Consider the following 27,120-nt stretch of genomic DNA (forward strand, 5'->3'; position numbering starts at 1 on the left):
CTTACTGAGCGTGAAATGAAATTTAACTGTGGCATGTCTGCATTTGTAAATTTATTGTGGTTGTTTAGACTTCTTGCAAAACGAAATGTCAGGCAGTCATTCCTAGAGTCCAAATACATTAGACTTCAAAGGCTTAAATAAATGAGATTATTCTTGTGCTTAAAATTTTTTAAAGAAGATTTCCTCCATGTAAAATTAATTAATATATTCAATCAGTAGCTAAACATGAATGAGCATGGGAAAATTAAAAATAAAAACTTAAAAATAATTTTCAATTTAAAATGCTAAATGTGCCAATTGAACATTACAGGGGTGTCGAAACTTTGCACACTCTTAATATTTGTATTTCCCCTGAAGATGTAAGGTATTGTAGACAGAAAGATTTAGACAAGAATGTGACTTCTAGCTGTAAGATGTTAACTTTTTTATGCAATTAAGTTCATTTAAGTGAATTGGAAAAATAGTGTTGATTTTGAAGTGTTTCTAGATAACTGTGAGATTTCACAGAATCTGTTTAAGATCCATTTTATGAACAGTGTATTATCTGATGACTTGTACTGCCTTAAAATTCATTCATATTTCCTCTTTCTGTCTCTCCTGACTTTCGTCTCTTCTCTCCTTCCTCCCTCTCCCTTCAGTTCTTTCTCTCCTTCCTACTTGTCCTTCCAGTTTATTGGAAAGCATAAAACAGCTATTTTTAAATGGCACACATTTATTTGTTTATTTATGCTTCTTGGCTTGTTAATTCATTTTACCAAAGCATTGCATTTCAAAAAGTTTAAGTTTTTATTTTCATCAATTCATTTGGCTACAGGAATATTTTCTTGGTATTTAAAAGAGTTTCCTACAATCTTACTTCTTTTTTCAAGTTGTGATGACTAATTTTATTTAAATTTCTCTTCTTTTCCTTCCCCTAAGTGCTTTGCCATATGATTCATCTTACCTTCTTGATCTTTTTCTAACAAAACCATTTCTCAGATTCTCAACTTTGCTGTCATTTACAGTCACACTTGCCTGGTTTGCCATTAAAAGTACTACCAGTTGTTGACTTTTTAAAAGAGCTGTTTATCCAGGTTAGATTAACTTATGTATTTTGTCTCCCCCCCTTTATAATTGGACCTTTGGCTGGTTCATTTGTTTTGGCATTTGTATGCTCAATTATTCTGCACTTCTTTATTGTAGAGGGTGTGCAGGAGGGAATAGGGGAAATCTAAGTCATCTTTCTACTTGATATAAGCTTTACTTACACCTTTAGTGAAGATTTTAAAACTATTAGCTTAAAAGAGCTATTGGAATGTCTTTACTTTAAACATTCATTCACCCTATAAAATATATTTATACTTGTGACATGATAATACTTAATATGTGCCAGCTCTGACCAACATTTACAATTGGTCCTATTTCAAATCAATGATGACTGATTTTGCTGTTAATATATTTTTTTTTTTTTTTTAAAGATTTATTTATTTATTTATACATGCACTGGGTACAGTCAGAAGCGCAGGAGGGTGAGAGAATTCACCAGAGCCAGAGCGGGGAGCAGAGCAGGCAGAAGGACCGAGGCACACTGCTGAGGGGAGCAGCGGGCGGCAGGAGAGGTCTGCGCGCCATGTGGGACCCTCCTCCGGTGGCCGGGGAGCAGCCGGGGAATGAACCGGTGCTGCAGAGGCTGCGGGCAGCTTCGCAACCCAGGGCTCAACCGCTGCGCCACCTGGGAGGCCCTGTTAATATATTTTTTAAGAAGGAAACTTTAAAGGCTTGTGTGTAATTTAAATAATATGTGTCCATGAACCATGAACAACATGTGCTTATCTCACACTAAATCTAATTCATTCTTTTTTTTTTTTTTTTACTTTTATTTTTTTTTTATTTTTTTTTATTTTTTATAAATTTTATTGTTATATTCCCCATACAATTGCAGCGCCCCCATTCTGACCCCAATCCCTCCCCTCCCGCCCCTGCCCCCTAAAAGTGTCTCTGGTTCATAGTTTTTTGTTGATTTTGATTTTCACTTTCTTATAGTTATTCATTTTCCTGGTCCCTTATTTAAGTTTTCTAGATTCCTGCTATGAGTGAGACCATCCGGTATTTTTCTTTTTCTTTTGGCTTATTTCACTGAGCATGATCCCTTCCAGCGCCATCCATGTTGCTGCAAATTGCATGTGTTTATCTTTTTTGAATGCTGAGTAATATTCCATGGTATATATGTACCACATCTTCTTGATCCAGTCATCTATTTTTGGGCATTTGGGTTGTTTCCAAAGCTTAGCTATTGTAAACAGTGCTGCTATAAACATAGGGGTGCAGGTGTTCTTTGGAATTGATGTTTCTGTGTCCTTTGGGTAAATACCTAGGAGTGGAATTGCTGGATCATATGGAAGCTCTATGTTTAGTAGGTCCAGAAATCTCCACACAGCTCTCCACAGTGGTTGGACCAGTTTGCACTCCCACCAACAGTGCAGAAGAGTTCCTTTTTCTCCACACCCTCGCCAGCATTTGTTGTTGCTAGTTTTTTTAATATGTGCCATTCTCACTGGTGTAAGATGGTATCTCATGGTAGTTTTGATTTGCATTTCCCTGATGGCAAGTGATGTTGAACATTTTTTCATATGCCTGTTGGCCATTTGCATTTCCTCTTCAGAGAAGTTTCTTTTTAGCTCTTCTGCCCATTTTTTGACTGGATTATTTTCTTTGTTGTTGCTGAGTCTCATCAGTTCTTTGCAGATTTTTGTGATCAGTCCTTTATCATTAGTGTTGGGTGCAAAAATGTTCTCCCAGTTGGTGGGGTTTCTCTTTGTTTTTGTTATTGTCTCTTTTGCTGTGCAGAAGCTCTTTAATTTGATGTAGTCCCAGCTGTTTATCTTTGCCTTCACTATCACTGCTTTGGGTGATGTGTCTGTAAAGATGTCTTTGATGTGCAGATCACGTAGTGTTTCGCCTATATTTCCTTCTATATATTTTATGGTTTCAGGTCTTATGTCTAGTTCTTTAATCCATTTTGAGTTGATTTTTGTGTATGGTGTGAGGTAGTGGTCAAGCTTCATTCTTTTGCATGTAGCGACCCAGTTTTCCCAGCACCATTTATTGAACAAACTTTCTTTGCTCCAATGCATAGTCTTTGCTCCTTTGTCAAAGATTAGTTGACCATAAATCTGTGGATTTATTTCTGGATTTTCTATTCGATTCCATTGGTCTGTATGTCTGTTCTTGTTCCAATACCATGCAGTTTTGATGATTATGGCTTTGTAGTATAGTTTGAAGTCTGGGAGTGTGATGCCTCCATTCCTTTCTTTTTTTTTCAGGAGAGCTTTGGCTATTCGGGGTTTTTTGTGATTCCATATGAATTTCATCAATAATTGTTCTATTTCTTTGAAGAATGACATTGAAATTTTGATTGGAATAGCATTGAATCTGTATATTGCTTTTGGAAGGATGGCCATTTTAATAATGTTTATTCTTCCAATCCACGAGCAGGGGATGTCTCTCCATTTCTTTGTGTCTTCTTCTATTTCTTTTAACAGTGTTTTATAGTTTTCTTTGTATAGGTCCTTTATCTCTTTTGTTAGATTTATTCCCAAATATTTGATTTTTTTTGTTTCAATAACAAAAGGGATGGTTTTTTTTATTTCTTCTTCTTCAGATTTATTGTTTGTGTATAGGAAGGCTACTGACTTTTGCATGTTGATTTTGTATCCTGCCACTTTACTGAACTGATTGATGAGTTGAATTAGCTTTTCTGTGGAGTTTTTGGGGTTCTCTATGTATAATATCATATCGTCTGCAAATAGTGATAGTTTGACTTCTTCTTTTCCTATTTGGATTCCTTGGATGTCTTTCTCTTGTCTTATTGCTCTGGCTAGGACTTCCAGTATTATATTGAAAAGCAGTGGTGAGAGTGGACATCCTTGTCTTGTTCCAGATCTTAATGGAATTGCTTTCAGCTTTTCACCATTGAGAATGATACTGGCTGTTGGCTTGTCATAGATGGCCTTTATGATGTTGAGGTATGTTCCTTGTATCCCAAGAATTTCAAGGGCTTTTATCATGAATGGGTGTTGCACTTTGTCGAAAGCTTTCTCAGCATCTATTGATATTATCATATGGTTTTTATATTTCTTTTTGTTGATGTGTTGGATAACGTTGATTGATTTTCGGATGTTAAACCATCCTTGTGCCCCTGGAATGAATCCAACTTGGTCGTGGTGAATTATCTTATGGATACATTGTTGGATTCTGATAGCTAAAATTTTATTGAGGATTTTTGCATCAGTGTTCATTAGGGAGATTGGCCTATAGTTTTCCTTTTTTGTGTTGTCCTTATTCGGTTTTGGTATTAGTGTAATATTGGCTTCATAGAACGTGTTTGGTATTGTCCCTTCCTTCTCAATTTTTTGGAAGAGTTTGTGAAGGATAGGCACTAATTCGTCTCTGAATGTTTGGTAGAATTCATTTGTAAATCCATCAGGTCCTGGGCTTTTGTTTTTGGGGAGGTTTTTAATTACCATTTCAATTTCGCTGCTTGTAATTGGTCTGTTTAGGTGTTCTATTTCTTCTTTATCTAGCTTTGGGTGATTGTAGAGTTGTAGGAATTTGTCCATCTCCTCTAGATTGTTGAACTTGTTTCCATATAACTGTTCATAGTAGTTACTGATTATTCTTTTGATTTCTGCTGTGTCCGTTGTGATTTCTCCTCTTTCATTTATGATTCTGTGTATTTGTGCTTTCTCCCTTTTTTCCTTTGTGAGCCTGGCTAGGGGTTTGTCTATTTTATTGATTTTTTCAAAGAACCAGCTCTTGGTTTCATTGATCTTTTGGATTGTTTTTTTAGTTTCAATTTCATTTATTTCTGCTTTGGTTTTTATTATTTCTTTTCTTCTACTGGTTCTGGGGTTTTTTTGTTGTTCTTTTTCTAGATCTTTGAGCTTCGAGATTAGGTTGTTTCTTTGAGTTCTTTCTTGTTTTTTGATGTGAGCTTCTATTGCTATATATTTTCCTCTTATTACTGCTTTTGCTGCATCCCATACATTTAGGATATTGGTGTCCTCCTTGTCATTCAATTCAAAGAATTTTTTAATTTCTTCTTTGATCTCCTCGTTAGTCCAGTGGTCTTCCAGTAGTGTGGCTTTTAATCTCCATGAGGTAGGATAGTTCCTTGCCTTCTTTTTATGATTTATTTCTAGTTTGATGCCTTCGTGGTCAGAAAAGATGGTTGGTATGATTTCAATCTTGGTGTATCTGTTGATGTTTGTCTTGTGCCCCAGTATGTGATCGATCCTGGAGAATGATCCGTGTGCGCTTGAGAAAAATGTGTACTCCGTTTTTTTTGGGTTTAGTGTTCTATAGATGTCTGTTAAGCCCAAATGCTCTAGGTCCTTATTTAGAGCTTTAGTTTCTTTACTTATTTTTTGTCTTGTTGATCTATCCATTGTTGATAGTGGTGTGTTGAAGTCTCCCACTACATATGTGTTTTCTCTGATGTCTGTTTTCAGAGAGGACAACAGTTGTCTGATATATTTTGGTGCTCTTTCGTTTGGTGAGTATATGTTAATGAGTGTTATTTCTTCTTGAAGTATTGTCCCCTTAATCATAATGTAGTGACCATTGGGGTCTCTTTTTATTTTTTTGAGTTTGAAGTCTGTTTTATCTGATATAAGTATAGCTGTTCCTGCTTTCTTTTTTGGCCCATTTGCTTGTAGGATTGTTTTCCATCCTTTGACTTTGAGCCTATTTTTATCTTTTGTAGCTAAATGTGTTTCCTGGAGACAGCAAAAGGTTGGGTTTTGTTTCTTAATCCAGGCTGCAACTCTGTGTCTTTTTATTGAAGAGTTTAGTCCATTTACATTTAGAGTTAATATTGATATGTTAGCATCTGTATTTGCCATTATGTTTGTCTTTCCTTTGATTTTATTTATTTATTCTTTTAATAACTTTTTTTTTTTTTGGTCTTCTTTCGTTGTTATTCGTCCCTCTGAGGTTCTGGCTTTAGGATTCCTTGTAGTATTTTTTGGAGTGGGGGTTTAGTCGCAATGAAATTCCGGAGTTTCTCTTTGTCTGGGAAGGTCCATATTCTTTCTTCATGGAGGAAAGAGAGCTTGCGGGATAGAGTATTCTTGGTTGGCATCTGTTTTCTTGGAGTCTGTTGACTATGTCCCTCCACTCTCTCCTTGCCCGTAGTGTTTCTTCAGAGAAGTCTGATGTCAGCCTGATTGGTTTTCCTTTGAATGTTATCTGTTTCTTCCCTCTTGTCAGCTTCATTATTTTTTCCTTGTCCTGGATTCTTGGGAGCTTTACTATTATGTGTCTTGCTGTGTTTTTCCTTTCGTCGTGGAAGTTTGGTGTTCTTCTTGCTTCTTGTATATCAATTTTCAGCTCCTTCTTCTCATTTGGGAAGTTCTCTTCAATTATATCCATGAATATTTTCTCTGTTCCTACATCTCTCTCCTCTCCTTCTGGAATTCCTATAACTCTTATATTTCCTTTCCTCATGGAGTCAGATAGTTCTCGAAGTCTTTCTTCATTCTTTTTCCTTCGTACTTCTCTTTCCTTTTCTGTTTTGGTTCTTTTTATTTCTGTGTCTTCAAGATTACTTATTCGTTCTTCCATTTCATCTATTCTGCTTTCATTGCTTTTCCCAGAGTTCTTTAGTTCCTCCATTAATTCTTTGATCTCCTGCATTTCTCTTACTTCCCTCTTTAGGGACTCAATTTCCTTCTTCTGATCTATCACTTTTTTAATCATGGCAATTTTAAATTCTCTTTCTGGAAGGCTCAGAAGTTCTTCCAAGTTGCTGTCGTTGCAATCTGGGGAGTGGTTTTCTTTTTGTGGTGTGCTTCTTTCCTGAGGAGTTTTTAGGTTGCGTGTGGTTCTTCTACTCCCTACTGTCTGTTTTCTAATTTGTCGTATGCGTTGGGACACTGTGTTGCTCGGACTGACTGACATCTTGGGTGAACTTCTCCGCTCCCCTCTGGCTCTTCCAGGAGCCATCTCTGTCTTCTGGGGGAGATTTCTGCTGGTTTTAGGCAGTTTTTACTGAAGAAATGTCCCTGTTCTCAAATGGCGAAGCGGGATGCAGTCCCTGCGCCTCCGGTTTCAGGCACACTCTTCTGCGCACCCGGTCTGCCCCGGACGTGGGTGCCTGCTCCCTCTGTGGGCTCAGACTGCTGGTCGGAAGCGGCCTGGCGTGGAATAACTTCCCAGCTGGCCACTGGGTCCTCCAGAAACCTTCTGCCCTTTTCAAGCAGTCTTAAGAAATGTCCTGTTTTATAGGGTGTTAGTGACTTTTTTTTTTCCTGGTCGCTAGGTGGCGCCAGAGATCTCTCCTATTGTCCTTGGGGGGCTGTTTTTCGCCTCCCCCCACCCCGTGGGACAGAGAACAGAGCGGGAATGGTAGGGTACACCTCAACAGCTTTGGGGTGCTGTGTCTGCCTTGTGCCCCACCGTCGTGGAGAAACCACGCCCCGAATTTTCGTGCCCCGGGTCTCAGTTCAAAGCCCTCAGTTCCAGGACGCGGGCTGTAGCCCAGTTCAGTGGCGCGGGAATGGCGCCTTTTGCACCCCGCTCCCGTGCCTGGGCGCCTGGTTCCTGCTCACTCAGGGAGGGACCTTCACCTCAGTGAGGACCTCCGTGAGTCTCCCCGCAAGCCTAGGTCGTCTCCCCGCAAGCCTAGGTCGCAGGTGCGGGGACCTGGGCAGCCGCGATCCAGGTCTGCACTTGCTTTTCAAGTGTGCCGAGCGCGCCGCATTTCCGCGCCAGCTTACCGGCAGCCCGGGCTGTGTGCGCGTCTCCCGGGGTCTTTGTTCTTCTCTAATGGCGCCCGGAGCCGTTCGCTCACCGCCGCAGCTGCGGATCCTGCAGGGTTCGCCTCAGCTCCCGTTCACGGGGTGTGGTGGCTGCAATAGTTCCTTTCCACGCACAGTCCCGCTTGCTGCGTCGTTTGTTCTTGTTGGCCGTTTTGGTTTGTTGTTTCCTCCTCTCTGCCGGTCGGAGAGTGCCGCCTCTGCGGGCGGGGGAGGGGAGCAGGGTTCTGCGCTTCCCTCCCTTCTAGTCCTCTTTTATGGCCACTTTCTTCTTCGGGTAGTTTGCTGGAGTCGTCCGTTTATCTTCCGTGTCCCAGTTCTCACTGGGACCTGCCGCTTTTCCTCCCTATTAACTTTTTTTAATGGGAGATCTTACTCGCAGCGTCTCCTCGCCGCCATGTTGCTCCGCCCCTCCTAAATCTAATTCATTCTTTCAGCAAATGCTTACTGTCTATGTTTACTGTTTATGTGGTCACACACTATTCACAAAACTGAGGTAGGTGGTGTACATGAGGGTAAACATCTCTACTCTCAGGGAGGTTGTAGTCTATAAGAGAACAGAGAATAGACATGTGAACATATTACCAAACCAAGTGATTTCTGACAGTGAGAAGTGACCTGCTGATGTGATAGAAAGTGACTGTGAAGCTGTATTATAATGGGGGGGGATCTGGGACTGCCTCACCAGGAGGAGACAAAATTTGACCTGAGACTTAAAAAATACAAAAAGTTCCACCCATGCAAAGAAAATGGTACAGTTCATTCAGCACAAAATTAAGCAAACAAACAAAAAATAGGTGTGCATTCTAGCAACAATGGGAGCAGTGCCTGTCATGTTCTGGGACTATTTCCTAGGTAGTCTCGTACCTATTTCTGAGACACTTCCGATGTATTTTTGGGCACTGGTACCAGTACCTTGGTGTTATTGCTAAGGTGGTTGCAATTAGAATTGGAAGAAATCTCATAAAGGATATGACACTGTATTCTTTCATCCATCCATTCCATATTTAAACAGCTAACTTCCACTTTAAGTCCAGTACTGTGTCAGAAAGCAAAGATGTAAAAATTAGTAAGATATGTCTCTTGTTCTGCCACCAATCTGGTCAAGAGACATAAGAAATAAATAGACATTTGTAATACAGAATGCACTGTACTAAACACATATGCAATGCTGCATTATGAATCACTCCCCAAATCCTGTGGTTTGCAACAGTCCCTGCAGGGAGTTTGCAATTGGGCTAATATAGGGTGGGCTGGACCTGGCAGTTGCAAGACTCAAAGTGGACTTGGCTGCTGATTGTTGGGATAGAGCTGCTCCCTGAGTCGCATACATGTCTGCCTCCACTTAAAGGGGCAATGACTTAGCGTGTTCTGTTGGAACATCACAATAGGGCAGGACAGCAAGTCTAAACATGTGTCTGTTATCCCTTGTCTCACATTCCTGTCTTTCCCATTATCTGTTAGTTAGCCCTACTGCGTGACAGGACACAGCTATCACTCCAATATAGAACAGCTCTTCTACTCTCAGTGTGCAAGCTTAGGCAAATCTTGTCTCTGCAGCCATCATTCAATCAATTATTCATTCATTCATCCATTTATTCACTCCTCATTCCTTCTTTTATCTGCTCATCAGACACTGATCATAGAACTTGCTCTCCAGTTGAAAAGGAACCACCTTTATACTTAGGCTGTATATCAACCTTTTTTGCACCAAGGGAATTTGAAAAACATATGCATTCCCCTTATAGGTTTTTAACTTCATATTTAAAGACATTTGTCATAATTTTTATCATTTATATATTTGCAAAATAGATTATTGTTTGCAAATCTTAAATTTTAATTAAATCCATGAGATCATTCATGTGAATGTATACAGTGACACCCAAATACCACAGCAATTTGCTATAATTTAAAAAATACTATTAAGTTAAAATAAATCTTGAGAGAGGCAATAACCTGATATTTAAGAGCATAAACTCTTTTTTTTTTTTTAAAGATTTATTGTATTTGTACAAGAGCTGGGGTACAGGCCAGAGGCACGGGAATGTCAGGGAATTCACCAGAGACAGAGCGGGGAGCAGAACAGGCAGATGGACTGAAAACACTGTTGAGGAGAGCAGTGGGCGAGGCATGAGAGGTCTGCTGCGCCATATAGGTATCTCTGTGGCTGGCCAGGAATTGAGCCCGCACTGCAGAGGCTGTGGACAGCTTCACAGCGCTGCACTCAACCTGCTGTGCCACTGGGGAGGCTCTACGAGCATAAACTTTTAAAGTAGCTGGGATATTATTTGCAGATTATTAATAGGAAATTTAAATTTTTACCTTATATAACCTATGAATTTCATTTCAGATTAGTCAATGTGCCACCTCAGCTGTGTGACTGAGAGCAAGTTATCTAACTTCTGTATCTCCTTATTTATAACTAAGGTTAGATAGAGTACCAGTGTCATATGATTGTGGTGAAGATTAAATAAAAGCATAAAATTCTTTAAGATTTTGACAGATAGCAAGAAATATTGAAATTTTTTGTAATGTTTGTGTTGTAATTGTGAATTAATTGACTTAATGCAACCTCATAGGAAACAATAGAAAAAGGAGTTAAAAGTCATGATAGTGAAATATTTACTTAAAAATTTCATTGAGGTGAAACAAAGATAGCATCTCAAATCATAAAAATATGTACAATTTTCCATATCTCAAATTAATAATAATGCCAATGTGCATTGATTAACTAGACTTTCGGGTCAAGGGGCACTGTTGGGGGATACTTAGAAGAGGCACAGAAAGTACCCTGAGTACAGAGACCAAGCACCCCCGAGTATAGAGGAAACATCTGTCACTCTGTGCAGGGTGGGGTCGGTGTTTCAGGGGGAGCTGCTCTAAGACTGGGCCTTGCAGGATTTCTGGTGTCAATATGGAGTTAGAATGGTGGTGGCAAGAGGGGGAAAGAGCAACTGGGAATGAGCTGTAAAGCCCTAACGTCAATATTTTATGAATCAAAAATTATTAAAAAATATATATTTTAAATATATATGTATATATACATGTATATATGTACATATATATATATATGTTGTTAGATTTCATTTCTGTCTGTTAGCCAAGGTGTTTTTGCATTGCTTTCATATGAGTACAAACATTAATTTATTGAGCACTTACTATCTGCCAAGAACCATGAAGGCCTCTCTCTGTGTGGAAATGTCTACTTTATCTACAGACTTGTGTGCTTGAGAAGAGTTTAGAAAAACTTGAACTTGGAAGCATTTACTTCAGACTTTGATGAGTACTGTTTGGACTATATGAGCTATTGTTTTATTTATTTTTTTTTACACAATGAAAGCAAGTGTTTCCATTACTTGAATAAATGTAAGAATTGGAGTGTTTGTTGATTTGCAGGCCTTTGTAGATGCTTTATCTAGGATGACTTAATTCTAGCATAACAACAGACAGTGTTTTCCTTATAGTAAATGTAAGTGTGGTTACTGGCAGAATAATAATATAATGTGAGCATTTTTTTTTTTTAAAGATTTATTTATTATTTATTTATAAAAGCACTGAGTACAGTCAGAAGCGCGGGAGGGTGAGAGAATTCACCAGAGCCAGAGCGGGGAGCAGAGCAGGCAGAAGGACCAAAGTACACTGCTGAGGGGAGCAGCGGGCGGCAGGAGAGGTCTGCGCGCCATGTGGGACCCTCCTCCGGTGGCCGGGGAGCAGCCAGGGATCGAACCAGCGCTGCAGAGGTTGCAGGCAGCTTCGCAACCCAGCGCTCAACCGCTGCGCCACCGGGGAGGCCCGTGAGCATTTATTTTTAACTCAGTGTATTTGTTTTAGAACTTAGTTTCTCTTAATTGTTGTATACATTCAGAAAGTGCAAGAAGACAGAAAAATATTTGCATTTTACCATTCAAATTTCTGAGTATGTTATTGGTCTTTGAATATCAACTGCTGAAATAGTAGAGTGATAATTAGTCTTCACACTTAAAAGGGCCTTAAATAAGAATAAAGAGGGTGGGAGGATAGTATGTAGGAAGATTCCCATGGATAGGGTAGCATTTGCCTGGTTAATATAGCTCTGTAGTTGTCAGCCAGACTAACCAAAAATGTCCCTGTTGGTGTGGGAGTGTTGCATTGTCACGATGCTCTCCAGGGGTGGGGTAAGGGGGGCTGGCTACAAGATTTTGTGGATGGAGGCTGAGGCACTAGAAATACTGAGATGAGGGGAAAAGGCCTATACTCACAATTTGTCCTTTATCTATATAGCTTCCAAATAGCTACATGAATAAGTACTCCTTTAACTAACAACTTATTTATATTATTTGAGCCTGAAAGCTGATAGTATTAAAGAGGAAAGAGTTTTTTTCTTTTTAATAGCCTTTATTTTTCAGAGCAGTTTATAGTTTTACAGTAAAATTGAGCAGACAATACAGAGATTTCCCTTGTACCTTTTGCCCCCACATATGCATCCCCTCTCTATAGCAACATTCCCCACCCCACCCGCCAGAGTGGTACATTTGTTACCACTAATAAATCTATGTAGTCATATCATTACATGCAGAATCCAAAGATTATACTAGGGTTCACTTTTGCTGTTTACATTCTATGTGTTTGGACAAACATAAAATGACATGTATCTACCATATAGTATCTGGCAGAGTATACTTGTACTGCTCGAAAAATTCTCTGTGTCCCTCTGATTATCCCTTTCTCCTAACTCCTTGCAACACTGATCTTTTTAGTGTCTTAATAGTGTTTCCTTTTCTAGAATATAGTAGTAATTACCTTCTTTCACCAAATAATACACATTTAAGTTTCCTTCATGTCTTTTCAGGGGTTGCGAGCCCATTACTTTTTAGTGCTGAATAATATTCCATTACCGGATATATCAGTTTGCTTATCCACTTACCTACTGAAAGACATCCTGGTTATTTCCAAGTTTTGGCAATTATAAGCATCCAAGTATAGTTTTTGTGTGGACATATGTTTTCAAGTCCTTTGATTAAGTAACAATGAATGTGATCGCAGAATTATATGGGAATGGTATGTTAAGTTTTTATAAGAAACTGTCAAACTCTCTTCCAAAATGTCTGTACCATTTTGCATTTCTACCGGCAATGAATGTACATTCCTGTCCCAGAATCTCGCTAGCATTTGGTGTTGTTAGTGTTTTGGATTTGGATCATTCTAATGGTGTTCTCTGATTCACTTATTTAAATATACATTATTAAACATATATTCAAATATAGCTTATTAAGATATTTTATGTTTGCATAAGTTGCATGATTTGTGAATTTCATCTAGGCTAGTAAATGAAGATACTACAAATCATTTGCAACAAGAAAGAGATGTTGGGTCTGACAGGGCTAAGCATAGTCAAGGGCTGTCATAGTCAAGGACTGGAGTGTTTTCCCTTCCTGCCTTACTCTCCTCAGTGTCTTGGGGTGTCTCCTCTACGGTCACGGGAAGGCTACCACAGTTCTTGCCATGACACGCAAACAGCGTGGCATCTATAAAAGGGCCAGATTGATTAATGTCTCAAAGATTTCTCTAATAGACTGCTTCATGCTGCTACTGAGAAAATATTGTAACCATTACTCAATCTAAATATACACAAAAGGGTACTACTTAATGTGATCTAGGAAAGGTTGTAAATATAAGATTTAATCTTAAGAGTTGGTCTATTCCTCTTCCCTAGAAGGGATGGAGAATCTAATTCAAGAGTATAGAAATCATGCAAATGCTCTTCAAGCAATTGTCTACCTCCCAGAAGGAAAGGAATTAGCTTTAAAAAATTTGTTAACATATACTTGCTATTCTAGCTTGAAGCAGTGTTACTGAATAACTCAACCTGTTTTATTTTCTCATCATCAACAAATTTTTTCTAAGAAATTCAATTTTATAGCTTAGTGAACATTTAGCTCTACTAAAACCAATTTGTCATAATAATCTGCTTTCTTTACATGAAAATATAAGGAAACTGAAATTTATCTTACAGAAATTAGTGTTATAGTAGCTGGGTTTCAGGATAGTTCCTCAACCAAGGTTCACAAGCATAAAAGCCTGCAGGGGCCAGGTGGTAACTGAATGAGCAAATTGGGCCCCCTGCAGGAGACTATGGCCAAGTGGAAAGCACAGGTTTATTTATGGGTGGAGGCCAACACTCAGCTCTAATCAATAGTTGTCATGTTGGAATTGGTCCCAGAGTTGCCAGATCTTTTGACTTTTTAAAAAATATTTATTTATTTATTTATTTATTTATTTATTTATTTATTTATTTATTTATACAAGAAACGGGGTGCAGGCCAGATGCGTGGGAGAATGAGAGGATTCTCCAGAGACAGAGCAGGAACAGAACAGGCAGACTGACGAAATACACTGCTGAGGGGAGCAGTGGGCGAGACAGGAGAGGTCTACCGCGCCATGTGGGACCCTCGCCAGCCACCCTCACTGGCCGGCCGGAATTGAACCCGTGCTGCAGAGGCTGAGGACAGCTTCACAGCACTGCGCTCAACTGCCTGTGCCATCACGGGAGGCCCCAGATCTTTGGACTTTTTAAGAAAGAAAAGTTAAGTGCCTGGTTTATTTGTGAAATTTCTAATATTTAAATGTTGGCCTAATTTAAATAACAAGACAACACTTATGTGAGCCAAACAAAATACATGCGGAAATGCTTATTTTATGAATTGCCATTTACAACTTCTTAGCTGTCCCATCTGTTTACAATGTGGAGTGCCATGACTGGTGAGCAGCGTCACTGACCAGTGAGTGCGCCATGGGGTGAGAGGGTGATTCTGTAAAAGCAACAGTACACCAAACTGAATGGACTAGAACTTTACTGATATATCAGTTGTGGTGTGTTAGCTCACTGCTACGTAAGAGAGAGTCCTTATAGATTCTAGGTTGGTCCTCCATGGTTAAACATGGCCTCTTTCCCTCCTAGGGCTTCTGCACCTGTGTGTGGATGGCCTCTATACATCTATGTGTGTGTGTGAAAGAATTGGATAAAGCACTCCTGCATCACTGCTTTGAGACAACGACCCACATCACAAGGTGGCTGGGGATGCCTAGGTAACCGTTGACTGATTGTGTGGTCAGGGTCCAAGATGATCTGGGAGTAGCTCAGAAATTACAGTAAGAACCTGCACGGGAGTCCTCCCTGTATATGTGGCTGGCATATCCCCTCCTGTTCCTTATAAAATTGATTACCCATTGTTCCCCTTGAATCCTGTTCCCCATAAGATGAATACCCTTTGTCTCCCCTGGACCCTGCTTCTCCTGCCATTGTCACATAATCAATCTTGCTTGTTCATTTCTGCTAATAAAAAGCAAGAGTTCTGCTCACTGAGCAGCAGAGTCTTGCCTTACAAACCTGCTCCACGACTCATCCCTCAAACGTGTCCCCAGGAACGTGCTGGTGCATTCTTGACCACCAGAATGGAGAACTTAGGATGACAGATGGAAAAAATCCCAAAAAAGATGGTGTGAATCTGGGATCCCATCTACTCCATCACTGCTAAGGCAGAGTAGCAATGATCTCATCTTCTTTGGTTATTCATTCTCTCTCTCTCTCTCTCTCATACACACACACACACACACACACACACACACTGACCTGACCTTCCATCACTTGCTATATTGCCATATTCTTTTTTTTTAAAGATATATTTATTTATTTATACATGCACTGGGTACAGTCAGAAGCGCGGGAGGGTGAGAGAATTCACCAGAGCCAGAGCGGGGAGCAGAGCAGACAGACTGAAGTACACGGCTGAGGGGAGCAGCGGGTGGCAGAGGAGGTCTGTGCGCCATGTGGGACCCTCACCCGGCGGCCAAGGATCGAACTGGTGCTGCTGAGGCTGCGGGCAGCTTTGCAACCCAGCGCTCAACTGCTACGCCAGCGGGGAGGCCCAACATTGCCATATTTAATAATTTTACCCAGTAGGGCCTCCCTGGTGGCACAAGGGGTTAAGCACAGCACTATGAAGCAATCTGCAGCCTCTGCAGCACGAGTTCAATCCCCAGGCGGTCAGAGAGAAACCCACATGGTGAAGCAGACCTCTCCTGTCTCACCCACTGCTCCCCTCAGCAGTGTGTTTCAGTCCATCTGCCTCTTCTATTCCCCGCTTTGTCTCTGGTGAATCCTCTTACTCCACCCCCTGCATCTCTGGCCTGTACCCCATCTCTTGTATGCATAAATGAATAAATCTTAAAAAAAAACTATTAAAAAAAATAGTTAGACCCAGTAAACCTCCTCTAAATAACAGAGCCCCTGTTCCTGCTGGCCAGTATCTATTATTGTTTTAATAGTGTAGTTAAGTTCCTCTACCATACCCTATTCCAAGTATATGACTGAGCTCTCAACTCTTTCCTCACACCACCAGATTCAACTCGCATAAAATTTTGCCATTATAATCAGGTGTTGAAACATTAATCTACCAAATAAATCATTCAAAACTAGAAAAAAGGTGTTTATGCATGTATTACTGCTTCAGGAAATAACAGTCTCTTGAAATACTAAAATTAAAAATCAGTACTGGAATGTTTTAACAAGGACTCTTCAGTCTACTGAAACATCTTCTACTCTATGGCTTTACTTTCAAATTGAACTTGGAGCTTATATCTACCAAACATAAATAATGTGGATTCTACTAATTTAGAAGTTATCATACTTTAGGTGAAGTTGGGTAAAAGGTGTTGCCTGCAAAATCTCTGGGGGACAAATATACTTGACATGGTAATTACATATACCAGGATAAATGTTCCGCCAAATTAAAAAGAAAAGTCAGCAACTATTTTCAAATTCTACTTCAATAGCAGATTTACATAGAAAACAGTGAATCACTGAAAGCAAATAATTCTCAGAAACACCAGATAATCTCAGAATTTGTATGAAAAAAAAAATGCCTACTACTATGCAGCATTTGCGTTGGTGATCTTAGATAAACCACTAAAACACCTTCAAACCTTCTTTCCTCATCATCTCATTTTATGAAGGTTGGCAGGAGGATTAAATGAGAACATTATGTATTATTTATTTATTTAGTGACCTATTCAAGATCAAAACTTCAGATCTTCAAATTCTAGTTCACTGCTACTAAATTGTTGTAGTTTTTATTTTTTGGTTGAGGGAGTCAGAATAATAAATAAAGGCCTTGCAGCCTAAGGACAAGTGATTTTTTGGTTTAATGATGTTCATATAACATTTTATAGTCATCTTTTGTCAGCATCATTAAGTTTGTGTTTCTCTCCACAAACTTAATCTCTAGGAATAGGGGAAATTTGTGTAACCAAAGAATTTTTGAGATGAAATGTTCTCTGTTGATAAATACTTACCTCTCTTAGTAAGTATTTCCCTTACTCCATCATTAGCAGTTTATATTTGAAAATAGATAACTGTCTAAATCTGAAAAAGAAAAAAAAAGTTTCTGAATTTAACATTGGGTTGTGTGCAGTGTATAATCACTTCCCTATGGGATAGTGCTATGCACTTGGTACTTTATAAATATTGAACAACATTTATACAGTAAGAAGCTTTTATTAAAAATAAAATTTCTAAGAACTAGGATGTACAGAATGTCATTAGTTTATTGGGTAATATGCTGACATGTTTGATTATTAGTATTCTAAAACAAATTCAGTTTTTCCTGGGGTTAAAATTTTGTTTTTACTGAAAGCTGGAAGAAAGCTAGAGAAAATGATTATCCATGATTCAGGCTGACCTGTCTAGACATTACAGTACCTCTTTACCCATAAGTATTTCTGATTGGTTACTTAAAAAAAAAGTTTGTGATATTAGAGACCAAAAATGAACATAATGTGAACATATTTCAAAATCTATATCCCTCTGTCCTCATCATGAAGAACTGTTTTGTTTGCTATTTAGCACATTTGTTTTCATATTTTTCAAAAAAGTATAATAATTTAGCTGGATTGGTATTTGAGATCGGTGTAAGCAAAGTTGGATTATTTGTATTTCTTTCTCCTAAAACCATACAGTTTCTTTTATTTGCTGATTATGGTATGCTGTTACTAAATCTATGCGAAGCCTCTCTGTGAAGCACATTTTAATATTTAGATCAAACAGCGATTGGAATACATTAATGCCCAGTGGGTAAGTGTGTCATTTGAAAGCAGCTGCTGAGCCTTCTCCCTGCTGCTCCAATTAACACATACAGCACACTTTTGTTAGCAAGAGCTGTGCATATGGATGAAACCACTTTGCTACTCATCAATATGATGTGCAAGAGAGCACCAAGGGTTAATCAGTCTGCCCATTGCAAAAACAACAGCTTTGCTAGAAGTTTCCCAAACACCACTTTCTGATAAAGGGTGCTGGGATTAGGGGGTGGGATTAGCAGGTAAAAAGGAGCGGATTCAGTCTCTAGCATTGGTTCAGTCCATTGACTAAACATGTTTCCCCGCCCCTGGTGATGGAGAGCTTGGATAGTGAAATTCTAGCACTGGGACGCCTCTTGCCTCCGCTTTATCTCTTGTCCAACTTTTGTTCTGTTTTGTTTTGAAGCTCTTTGAAGTTCAAAGCTTTGCAGTTTGTTTTTTTTTAACCTTAGCCTTTTATTATCATTGCACTTTCTCCTTCCCTTTTTTTCTTTTTCACTGCACATTTGATTGTTTATTGAACTATATGAGAAATCTTGTCAAGATAACCCCCCATGGCTCTTCTGTTTTTCCCTCCCATGGCTGATACCTCTGCGTGGGTGGTAGCCCAGAGGCGGACGGGAGGGTAGCTCATCCCGGTCCCCAGGTCTGGGGCTGGGTATTCATGCTCCACCGGTTCCCTGAGCAGCTGGGCTGTTGCTCCACTGTGGTGCTGGCTGAGCCAGGCTGCACGGTGAGTGAGAGATGGACCGCTTCCTGGGTTTTGTCAAGCAGATAAGAAGATCTAGGAGAAGAAAGGGGAAAAAGTACCGACCAGAAGAGGATTACCACGAGGGCTATGAGGATGTCTATTATTATGCTTCAGAGCATTTTCGAAGTAAGCGCTTCCCTCCACCCTCTCTTGTTCTTCCCGCATGCTGGGGTTAACAATAAGCCTGTGTGGAGCTTTAATCTTAAATGCAAAGGGTTTCCCAGATGGTATGTTCTGTGAGTAGTCTGTAAGTACTGAATGCTACATTTTGCTTGATTTGTTGCAAGAATAGGCATCAGATAATATCTAGATAATAGACTCAGCAGAGGTCTATATAATGGTTAAATTTTTAAGTGCCAGCAGTTGATTATGTTATCATTTTAATGAGTCGTTGGAAGAAGTAGCTTGCAAGCCAGCGTAGGAGGTGGTTGGAATATGCTCTGTTGTTGTTTGTAAAGAACTACTTGCTTACCCTCACCCCACTCCCTTCAGAGTAGGGAAGGCTAGTCTATTTGGAAGAAATGACTGTTCATGTTCAAGTTAATGCTGATGATTAATGCTCCTGATATAGGCTTCTGGACAGCGCTCTGTCATTAAACTAAGGTGTTGTTTGTACAAGGAAGTTCAAATGTTTTTCTTTAAGGCAAGTCCATTATTTTGTTACTAAAATAAGGGAACTCTTATTTCCTGTCAACTAGAAGCACGGATACCTGTAGATTAAAACAATATACCCATATTGAAATATTTGTAAACTAGCTTATAAATTGAAGGGAACTAGAGTTTTCTTGTATTTATTATTGCTTTTGTAACAGGGTCATCCCCAGGAAAGGGGGAGTCCCTGTCCTGTAACACTTTGAGTTTCTGGTGAGGTTTAGACTTTTAGATTTAATATGTCCAGAAATGTCTTAGGGTAGAGCTACAGTAGGCAGAAGACATTGGGTTTTTGAAGTACCCTCAACGGGGTAAACTGACAGTTATATATATGATCTGCATTTACAAAATCAAAATTATTTTTATCTTCTTGAATAATTATCTTTATACACTTGTATTTCAATTCTAATTTTTCCTGGCCTTTTGGTATGTAACTGTGATATATCCTATTTACAACCTCTGAGTACTGGTGAATAAATAATTTAGACTCCATTTCTCTAGTACTGAAATGCCTGAGAATTAGTTCTAACTGCCAGAAATTCTGTTGTGATTGATGAAAGTTAAAGGTTGGTAATTCAGTGGTGGAGCTAACACAATAATGACAAATTATAGTTCTTTGATATTTCCTTGAATAAGCTGGCCATATTGCTATACAGAGTAATCTCTGAGTTTCCAAGATGTTTCTCTTTTTAATGTTTTTACATGAATAATCTGCTCTAATATAGTGAGTCTTCCTCACCTAAATTTAGTTTCCAGAGTATATTTTAAGAATTTAAGGTTTGTGTCACATCAAAAAATACTGTTAGTTTGCATGCATAATTCTGAAAGCTCAGGGTGAAAAAAAGGGAAGAATAGGAATTTTTAGTTACATTGATGTTCATTATACAAACTTCTTACAACCAATATATATATAGAGTCAAATCTAAACTTTTTTGTGTTGTGATGTATCTTTACATCACATTTGAGAGAATCTCTCTCAATGCCTCTCAAATGCCTGCATCCTGCTATTTTGGTAAGAATTTGAAAGCAAAAGAAATATAAGCTTTTTGAAATATGCCTTCAAGGAGAAGTATTTCTGGTGGTATCTAAGAAATATCTTGAAACCAAAGTTAAGAACTAGATCTTTATCTATCAAGTGCAGTAATTTAATGAAAATATTGTCTTAATCTGTCAAATCAGAATTGGCAAAGGTTATGCTAAGGGTAAGTTGCTAAACATCAAAAGTCATTTGCTTTATATGCAGAACTAACATGATTTCTGCTGTGATTTATCAGAAAGCACCCGTTATATAAAATAAAACTTTGTGAAGCTGAAATGTATAGTGAGTCTGTAGCCTCAAACTGCTACATAATAAACAGAATGTGTCACAATGGACTCAGACCCTTGGGATTTGACATTTCATCCCTTGTCAAATAGCGCTTTTAAAGAAGCCTGTCATATAACGTAATGACCTCCTCAGAACATCTTTTGACTTCAGTTTCAGGGCCTGCCTGAATTGTTGAAGACATCCACTTTTGTTTTATGGCCATAGAAAAGTATTAAAGAATGAGATTGATCCTTAAAACCAACCCTCTTAAATGTATAATATGATTGAGTACAATTACATCTATGGTATATCTATTTTAATTGGTCTTTGGCATAATTTGAAGTATGTATCCTGTCTCCCCTAGATCGCTTAGGATCAAAGCTTGATGGAATTTACTGGAGATACTCACATCTTAGTTAATATGGTTCTGATGATAAAGCAGAAGTGCTCTTCTTACTCTTCTTCACATTGTTTTTGTTTTTCTTGAGAGAAACTTATCTGTCTCGTCAGTTTATCTAGTGGTTCAGATTGCCACAAAAACTTTATACATGTAATAATGAAAGATTGATTGTAAGGATCACACTCACTCTTTGTGCATTTCTATATCAGTAAAATATAAGTGGATCTCTCTGCTTCCCAGAAAATTCTTCAGTAACAGGGAAGGCCTTAGTCCTTTTTGGAGTGCTTACTGATGTTTAACTTTACCTTAAATAATGTCTCTTCTATTGTAGATTCTGATTCAAAATTTCACCATCTTTTCCTTCAGTTTAAATACAGCACAGCTTATAATCTCATGAAATGTCAAAGCCTGATTTAAAATGTCAGTGGGTCAGGTGCTGAATGAATGAAAAGCTCCTCTAAAAAGGGCATGTTTTTTTTGTAACTCCTTCAAAACTGAGTTTAGCAATGTTGATGATAATGTAGATCGATTTTAAATCTTTCCTGATTCTATATTGACTTGATGTAAAAGTCATTGTGCTTATGGTGATTATATTTTATTTTTTAAAAATCAATTTTCACCACTCATCTGTCCTTTCAAAATTTTGTACTTAGCGTTTAAACAAACTAGACAAATGCATTGGCCAAATCACCAAACTTATGGGTATTCATGTCCTAAATATGACAGGAGCTAACTTTATTTCTTAAGAATTTTCAAGTTCCAGAACCATATAATTATTTGAACTTTGTTTCATTTCTAGAACAAATCAGGTAAAGGCATTTGCTGAGGGTTGTTAGATGAGATTTAAACCAAAAAAATTCACCCGAATGTCCCAAGGGAATTGTTTTTTTCTGGTAAGAATTGTCAGTAGGGAGATTCCTGTTCTTAATAATAATAGTCTGTAATTGAATGTTAAGAAGTTTTTGCAAACATTTTTTTCTCCAAACCTGGGCCTTATCTTTTATTTAATCTTGTCTACCAAGAAGGACCATGTGTTTTGTAATTTTAAATAGATGGTTCATTTGGTATTTTTCCTTAAGAAAAACTTGCATTATTACAAAAATGGATTCATAAACTTGAAGGTAACACAAATCTAGAAGAGGATTTTGAAATTTTATTTTATTATGTTTGGTGCTTCATTTGTTTATGACTAAATACTGTATTGTAAACAATACCTTTTTAAAAAGGTTTGGCACGTCATATTTTGGTGAATCTGTCATACCAAAAACAGACCCTCTGATCCTATTTTTATGTGTATTTTTATTTAGCCGCACTGGGAAATGTATTCAAGTTATAAAACAGATAATATGCATTGGATAAAAATTCTCTTAGCAGAGTTTGTAGCCACAATAGACCTCTGACCTGTCACAGTCCATGCAAGGGAGGGTTATTGAATTACTTGAAAAGCAGGAATTTGTTTATCTCTTACAAATATGACAGGCTTGTGAGCCACTTTCTCTGTGGCCCTGACAATTTTTGCACCTGTGCGATGGTGTTGGAATAGACAGGGAGCTGCTCCATGGTAACTGCTATTCTTGATTTTGTCCTGACTCACCTGGCTGAAGAAACCCTATGTGGGGTGCCACTCAGGATGGTCACTAGTGACCAGTTCACCTTGCCTTCTGAGGTTGTGTCAGGGAAACTAGAGAAAGGGAAGAACATGGTAAAGACCATATGTTTATGCAAATTATCTTCTTGTTTGCCCATTCTGATAGAATTTTACATATCAAAACATCACTAGCTAAATTACTTTATTAAGCAATGTATGCATCTAAATGTTTGTATCTAAATCCTTAGGTAGACAATTCAAGTGCCTTAGATATTTACACACTGTGCATTGTAGGAGGGGTGCTGACTTTCTTTTTATTTCATTGAAAAATGCCCTGCATTGCTCTTAGAGGAAAAAAAAAATTAGTGCATGTTTGTAGTGTGAAAATTTTTAGGCATCATTATGGGTAATTAATACAAGCCATGTCTTCTCACTAGCCCCTTTAACTAGATTTTTGGCTGTGAATTCATGTAATCACTTCCTCTCTGCTTCTGGGAATTGACATCTAAATTAGAATTCTCTTTCAATAAGTATGTCAAAAGGATAGAGTGATAACTTTAAATAAACTTTGGAAAGATGGCTGATTCCTACTCCTAGGTGTGCAGAAATGGATCACATACAATCAGAAGGGCTGTTGTCTTCCTCAGTCTTAGGGGATATAAGTGGGGAGGGACAGAAGCAAGTGAGAGAAGTAAAGAGAAGAAAGAAAGAGAAAAGCAGTTCCTAGCTGTCCTTACTGCTCCAAGGTTGACAGGAATAAAAACCATTTTATTTACATGTTAAAAACAGTGATCATCCAAGTAGATGTGGTTGCTGGATGATTCAAAGCTTAGCTGTACTTCCTTTGACTCAAGAAATCCCAAATTAGAAGAAACATCAATTATGTAGAAATAGGGCACACTTGCTTGTTTGATGGCTGTCTTTTTCTATCCTGAGAATTGCTCTACATCTCTACTATAGTTAGTTGTTTTGTTGACCATCGATTGGCTACCTAGTTCTATTTATCTAGGGTATTTTGTATCAACTTTATTATCTCAAACTAATTTTTTTCCACATGTAATAAATAAAAAGATTTTTAAAGTTGAAAAAGACCTTGGAATCTGCTTTCTTCAGCCCAGGTGTTTTTTTCAGATAGTAAACTGAGAGACAGAAAGTTAAGTGGCTTATGCATGTTCTCACTGCTAGCAGAAGTGAGACTAGAAAGAACTCCTGCTGGTCTGATTCTCCATCCATCCCACACTCATCTTGCAGTTCTAGTATACTAGTATACTTCTCTTCTGATATTTAAGGGCTAGAATTCACCTCTGTATGTATTACAACACTTAATTTTCCTTGTAGATTGCTTTATTTTTTTTTTAAGATTTATTTATTTATTTATTTATTTTTATTTTATTTATACAACCACTGGGTACAGTCAGAAGTGCGGGAGGGTGAGAGAATTCACCAGAGCCAGAGCGGGGAGCAGAGCAGGCAGAAGGACCGAAGTACACTGCTGAGGGGAGCAGCGGGTGCCAGGAGAGGTCCTGCGTGCCATGTGGGACCCTCCTCCAGTGGCCAAGGAGCAGCCGGGGATAGAACCGGTGCTGCAGAGGCTGTGGGCAGCTTCACAACCCAGCGCTCAACCACTGCGCCACCAGGGGAGGCCCATGCTTTATTCTTTTGAGCACTGGGCCATCCTACCTTAAACTTAACTCTCATAAAAACTAACTCCTAATATGGTGTTGCAAGTCAAGTTAGCTAGGATCAGGAGAAATTGTGGGATTCAGGTAGGGAGGTCTGCTCTTCAGTCTAGGAAGTCCTTTCTAAGCATCCCTATTATATCGGCATTTGGCTTTTGTTTAAATCCTTCCAGTGTGAACACATTCACTTCCATACAAGGCAAGTCACTGACTAAAACTATGTCTCTTTTAAACAAGTTCTAAATCATATGTTAAGTTGTTTGTATAGTCCAACAATTACAATATATGCTTAAAATCTTGCCACATTGAAATTTAGACTCTTAGATTTAATGTGCAGTAAGACTTTGTGCCTCCTCTTTATTTACATTATTTTTTCATCGATGTAACATATGGTATGTGGAAGTGAGTAATTCCTGCAATGCTATTTTTGTTTTAACTATACAAAGAGCTCTGCATTGCAACCATATCCATGTGGTGATTTTCTTTTTTTCTTCCTTTTTTTGTTTACTTATAAAAGGTCACCAGAGCTTCTATTTATACGATGAAAAATGCATTCTAGTGCTTTCTGTTTGCATGATATAGTGGACATCTATTTGTCCTGAAACTCACCCCCACCCCCCGCCTCCGCCAAAAAGTCTTCATATTTAAAGTATTCTTATTTCCATCTCAAATTGGTCACTATTGAAAGATCGAGGCTGATATCATAATCTTTCCTTGGCAACAGTGATTTATCTGGCAAGGGACACATAAGGAAGTTGGGTCGATCAGAATGGTCCTCTAGGAGTTCAAAAATTCAACTCAATGCTCTCTACCACATAGGAAAATAAGGTCTGGAAGGAGAATCAATTCGATCTTAAAAAGAGACGAAGGGCCTCCCTGGTGTCTCAAGGGATTAAGTCTCAGCACTATGAAGCAATCCACAGTTACTGCAGCACAAGTTCAGTCCCCGGCCAGGGAGCTGAACCACATGGCACAGCAGACATCTCCTGTCTCACCCGCTGCTCCCCTCAGCAGTGGATTTCAGTCAGTCTACCTGTTGTGCTCCCCACTCTGCCTCTGGTGAATCTTCTCCCCGCCCCCCGTACCTCTGGCCTGTACCCCACATCTTGTATGCATAAATAAATAAATCTTTAAAAAAAGGAGATGAAGAAGAAAGATGAAGATAACCCTTTACAATACTGTAGTTGCAGTTCCTGCTTTTAGGGCTGCCTGCTTTCACATAATAAACAAGACCAGAACCAGGATTGAAACCACATTGGCTAGTTTCTAGTTTAGTAGTATGGGTAATTTTTTAACTTAGAAAATATGACTAGTTGATTATTTTCACTTGATTAAAATACATGCTAAACATGGGCACTAGTTTCTTTACATTAAAGTCCTAACATCCCCAGATGTAGCTCACTTAATGGAACTAGGGACTATGTCAGTTTAGATGCGCTACTTGCATCTCTGTGCTTCTTCAGCTTCTTATTTGTAAAATCATGGCACTGCATCCCATGGCACAGTGCTAAGGACCCCAAGCCAGGAAACACTGGCAGGTCTCGTCAATAGAGCTGTTGTCTTTAAGGGCAGCACACAGCCAAAACGGGGAAGGAGAAAATGGCTAGTGAACAAATTGGGGCAGAAGACATGACCTCTTAATAGCATGACCCCTGAGCATCTAACGGTCTCTGCCCTTGCTTTCTGTTCAGAATTTAATTTTGTTTTAGAGGGAACCACACACTTTCCCCATATATGTCTAAGCAGAGTTCTATCACCAGTGTCTACAGCTGCATGAAAGAGGGTGTATGTACGTGTGTGTGTGCGCACATGCACACGAGTATGTATGTATTTGTGTGTGTGTGTGTGTGTGTGTATATATATATATATATATATATATAAAATATATATATGATGATGATGGTATCTTCTCAACATTTACCCCCAAACCAGCTGCTTTAGAATACCAATTACAGGACTGTGAGAGCCAACACCCCACCCCAGTCACACACATCCTGCACTTACATAAACATTTGCGCTTATGTAAACAACACCCATTTTTACACCAAGGTATAGATATCTATTTCTACAGAGGCAAGATGTGGGACCTGGATGAGACAACCTAAGTTTGAATCCTGCCTCTTTGTCCAAATAGATAGTGTAACCTTGGCTAGTAAATATCCCTGTGCCTCAGTTCCCTCATCTGTGAATGTGGGTCAATAACTACCCATCTCTTAGAGTTACTGTGATTTAATGACATAAAACAGCACTTAGTGCTTGATACAGTGAACACTTAGTCAATGTTAATAGAAGAAGGCCTTATTCGTAAAGGTATTAGGTAAAGCATGTTGGATAAAAGTGACAGGCTAAGAGGCTTAAATTCATTTTGTAGGCACAGGGCCACAATTGTGGAAATTTTAGTAGAGGTAAAACCAAAAAAGGAGCTGTACTGTTGAAAGATTAGTATGGTATTGGGGTGTAAAAGGGATCAGAGTAAGAGACATAAATAAAAGGGAAGATATGGCAGGTATGGGAAAACAGAGGTATGAAGAGAAGGAATATATTCCACTTGCTGACTTTGAGTTGCCAAGAAGATGTCAGCTCGAAATGTGGAACCTGGAGTTATGAAGAAAGGAAAGGACTCGAGCAATTTGGAAGCCATTTGTATAGATTTGATGGATGAATCATGGAATCAGATGAATTTGATGAGGTGGATGGGTTCTTGGCCTAAGTTTTACACTGACTATACTGGAGTCAAATGAGGAGAAAGGCCTAAACACATAATTCTCATGATATAAGAGTTTTAATAGATAGAGGAATCAGTTCTGTGGCTAACTTAATGAGGGAATTTATAATG

General features: G+C 38.7%; 1 protein-coding gene across 4 annotated transcripts in view; it reads left to right on the top strand.

The window, feature by feature from the left end:
• The window catches only part of GRIP1 (glutamate receptor interacting protein 1), a 694,619-nt gene that overhangs the window by 250,470 nt on the left and 417,029 nt on the right, over positions 1-27,120 (top strand). For 2 of the 4 annotated variants that reach the window (XM_054696250.1, XM_054696251.1), the window contains exon 1: positions 18,492-18,786. The exons of the other annotated variants lie outside the window; for them this stretch is intronic. In XM_054696250.1, coding sequence (XP_054552225.1) covers positions 18,654-18,786 — 133 coding nt within the window. In that variant the 5' untranslated portion in view covers positions 18,492-18,653. Of the gene's footprint in view, positions 1-18,491; positions 18,787-27,120 lie in introns of those variants that run through there. 4 annotated transcript variants of the gene reach the window in all.

This window comes from Talpa occidentalis, unplaced genomic scaffold (genome assembly GCF_014898055.3).
Source record: "Talpa occidentalis isolate TD23 unplaced genomic scaffold, MPIMG_talOcc4v2.1 talOcc4.16, whole genome shotgun sequence".
Classification (NCBI taxonomy): domain Eukaryota; kingdom Metazoa; phylum Chordata; class Mammalia; order Eulipotyphla; family Talpidae; genus Talpa; species Talpa occidentalis.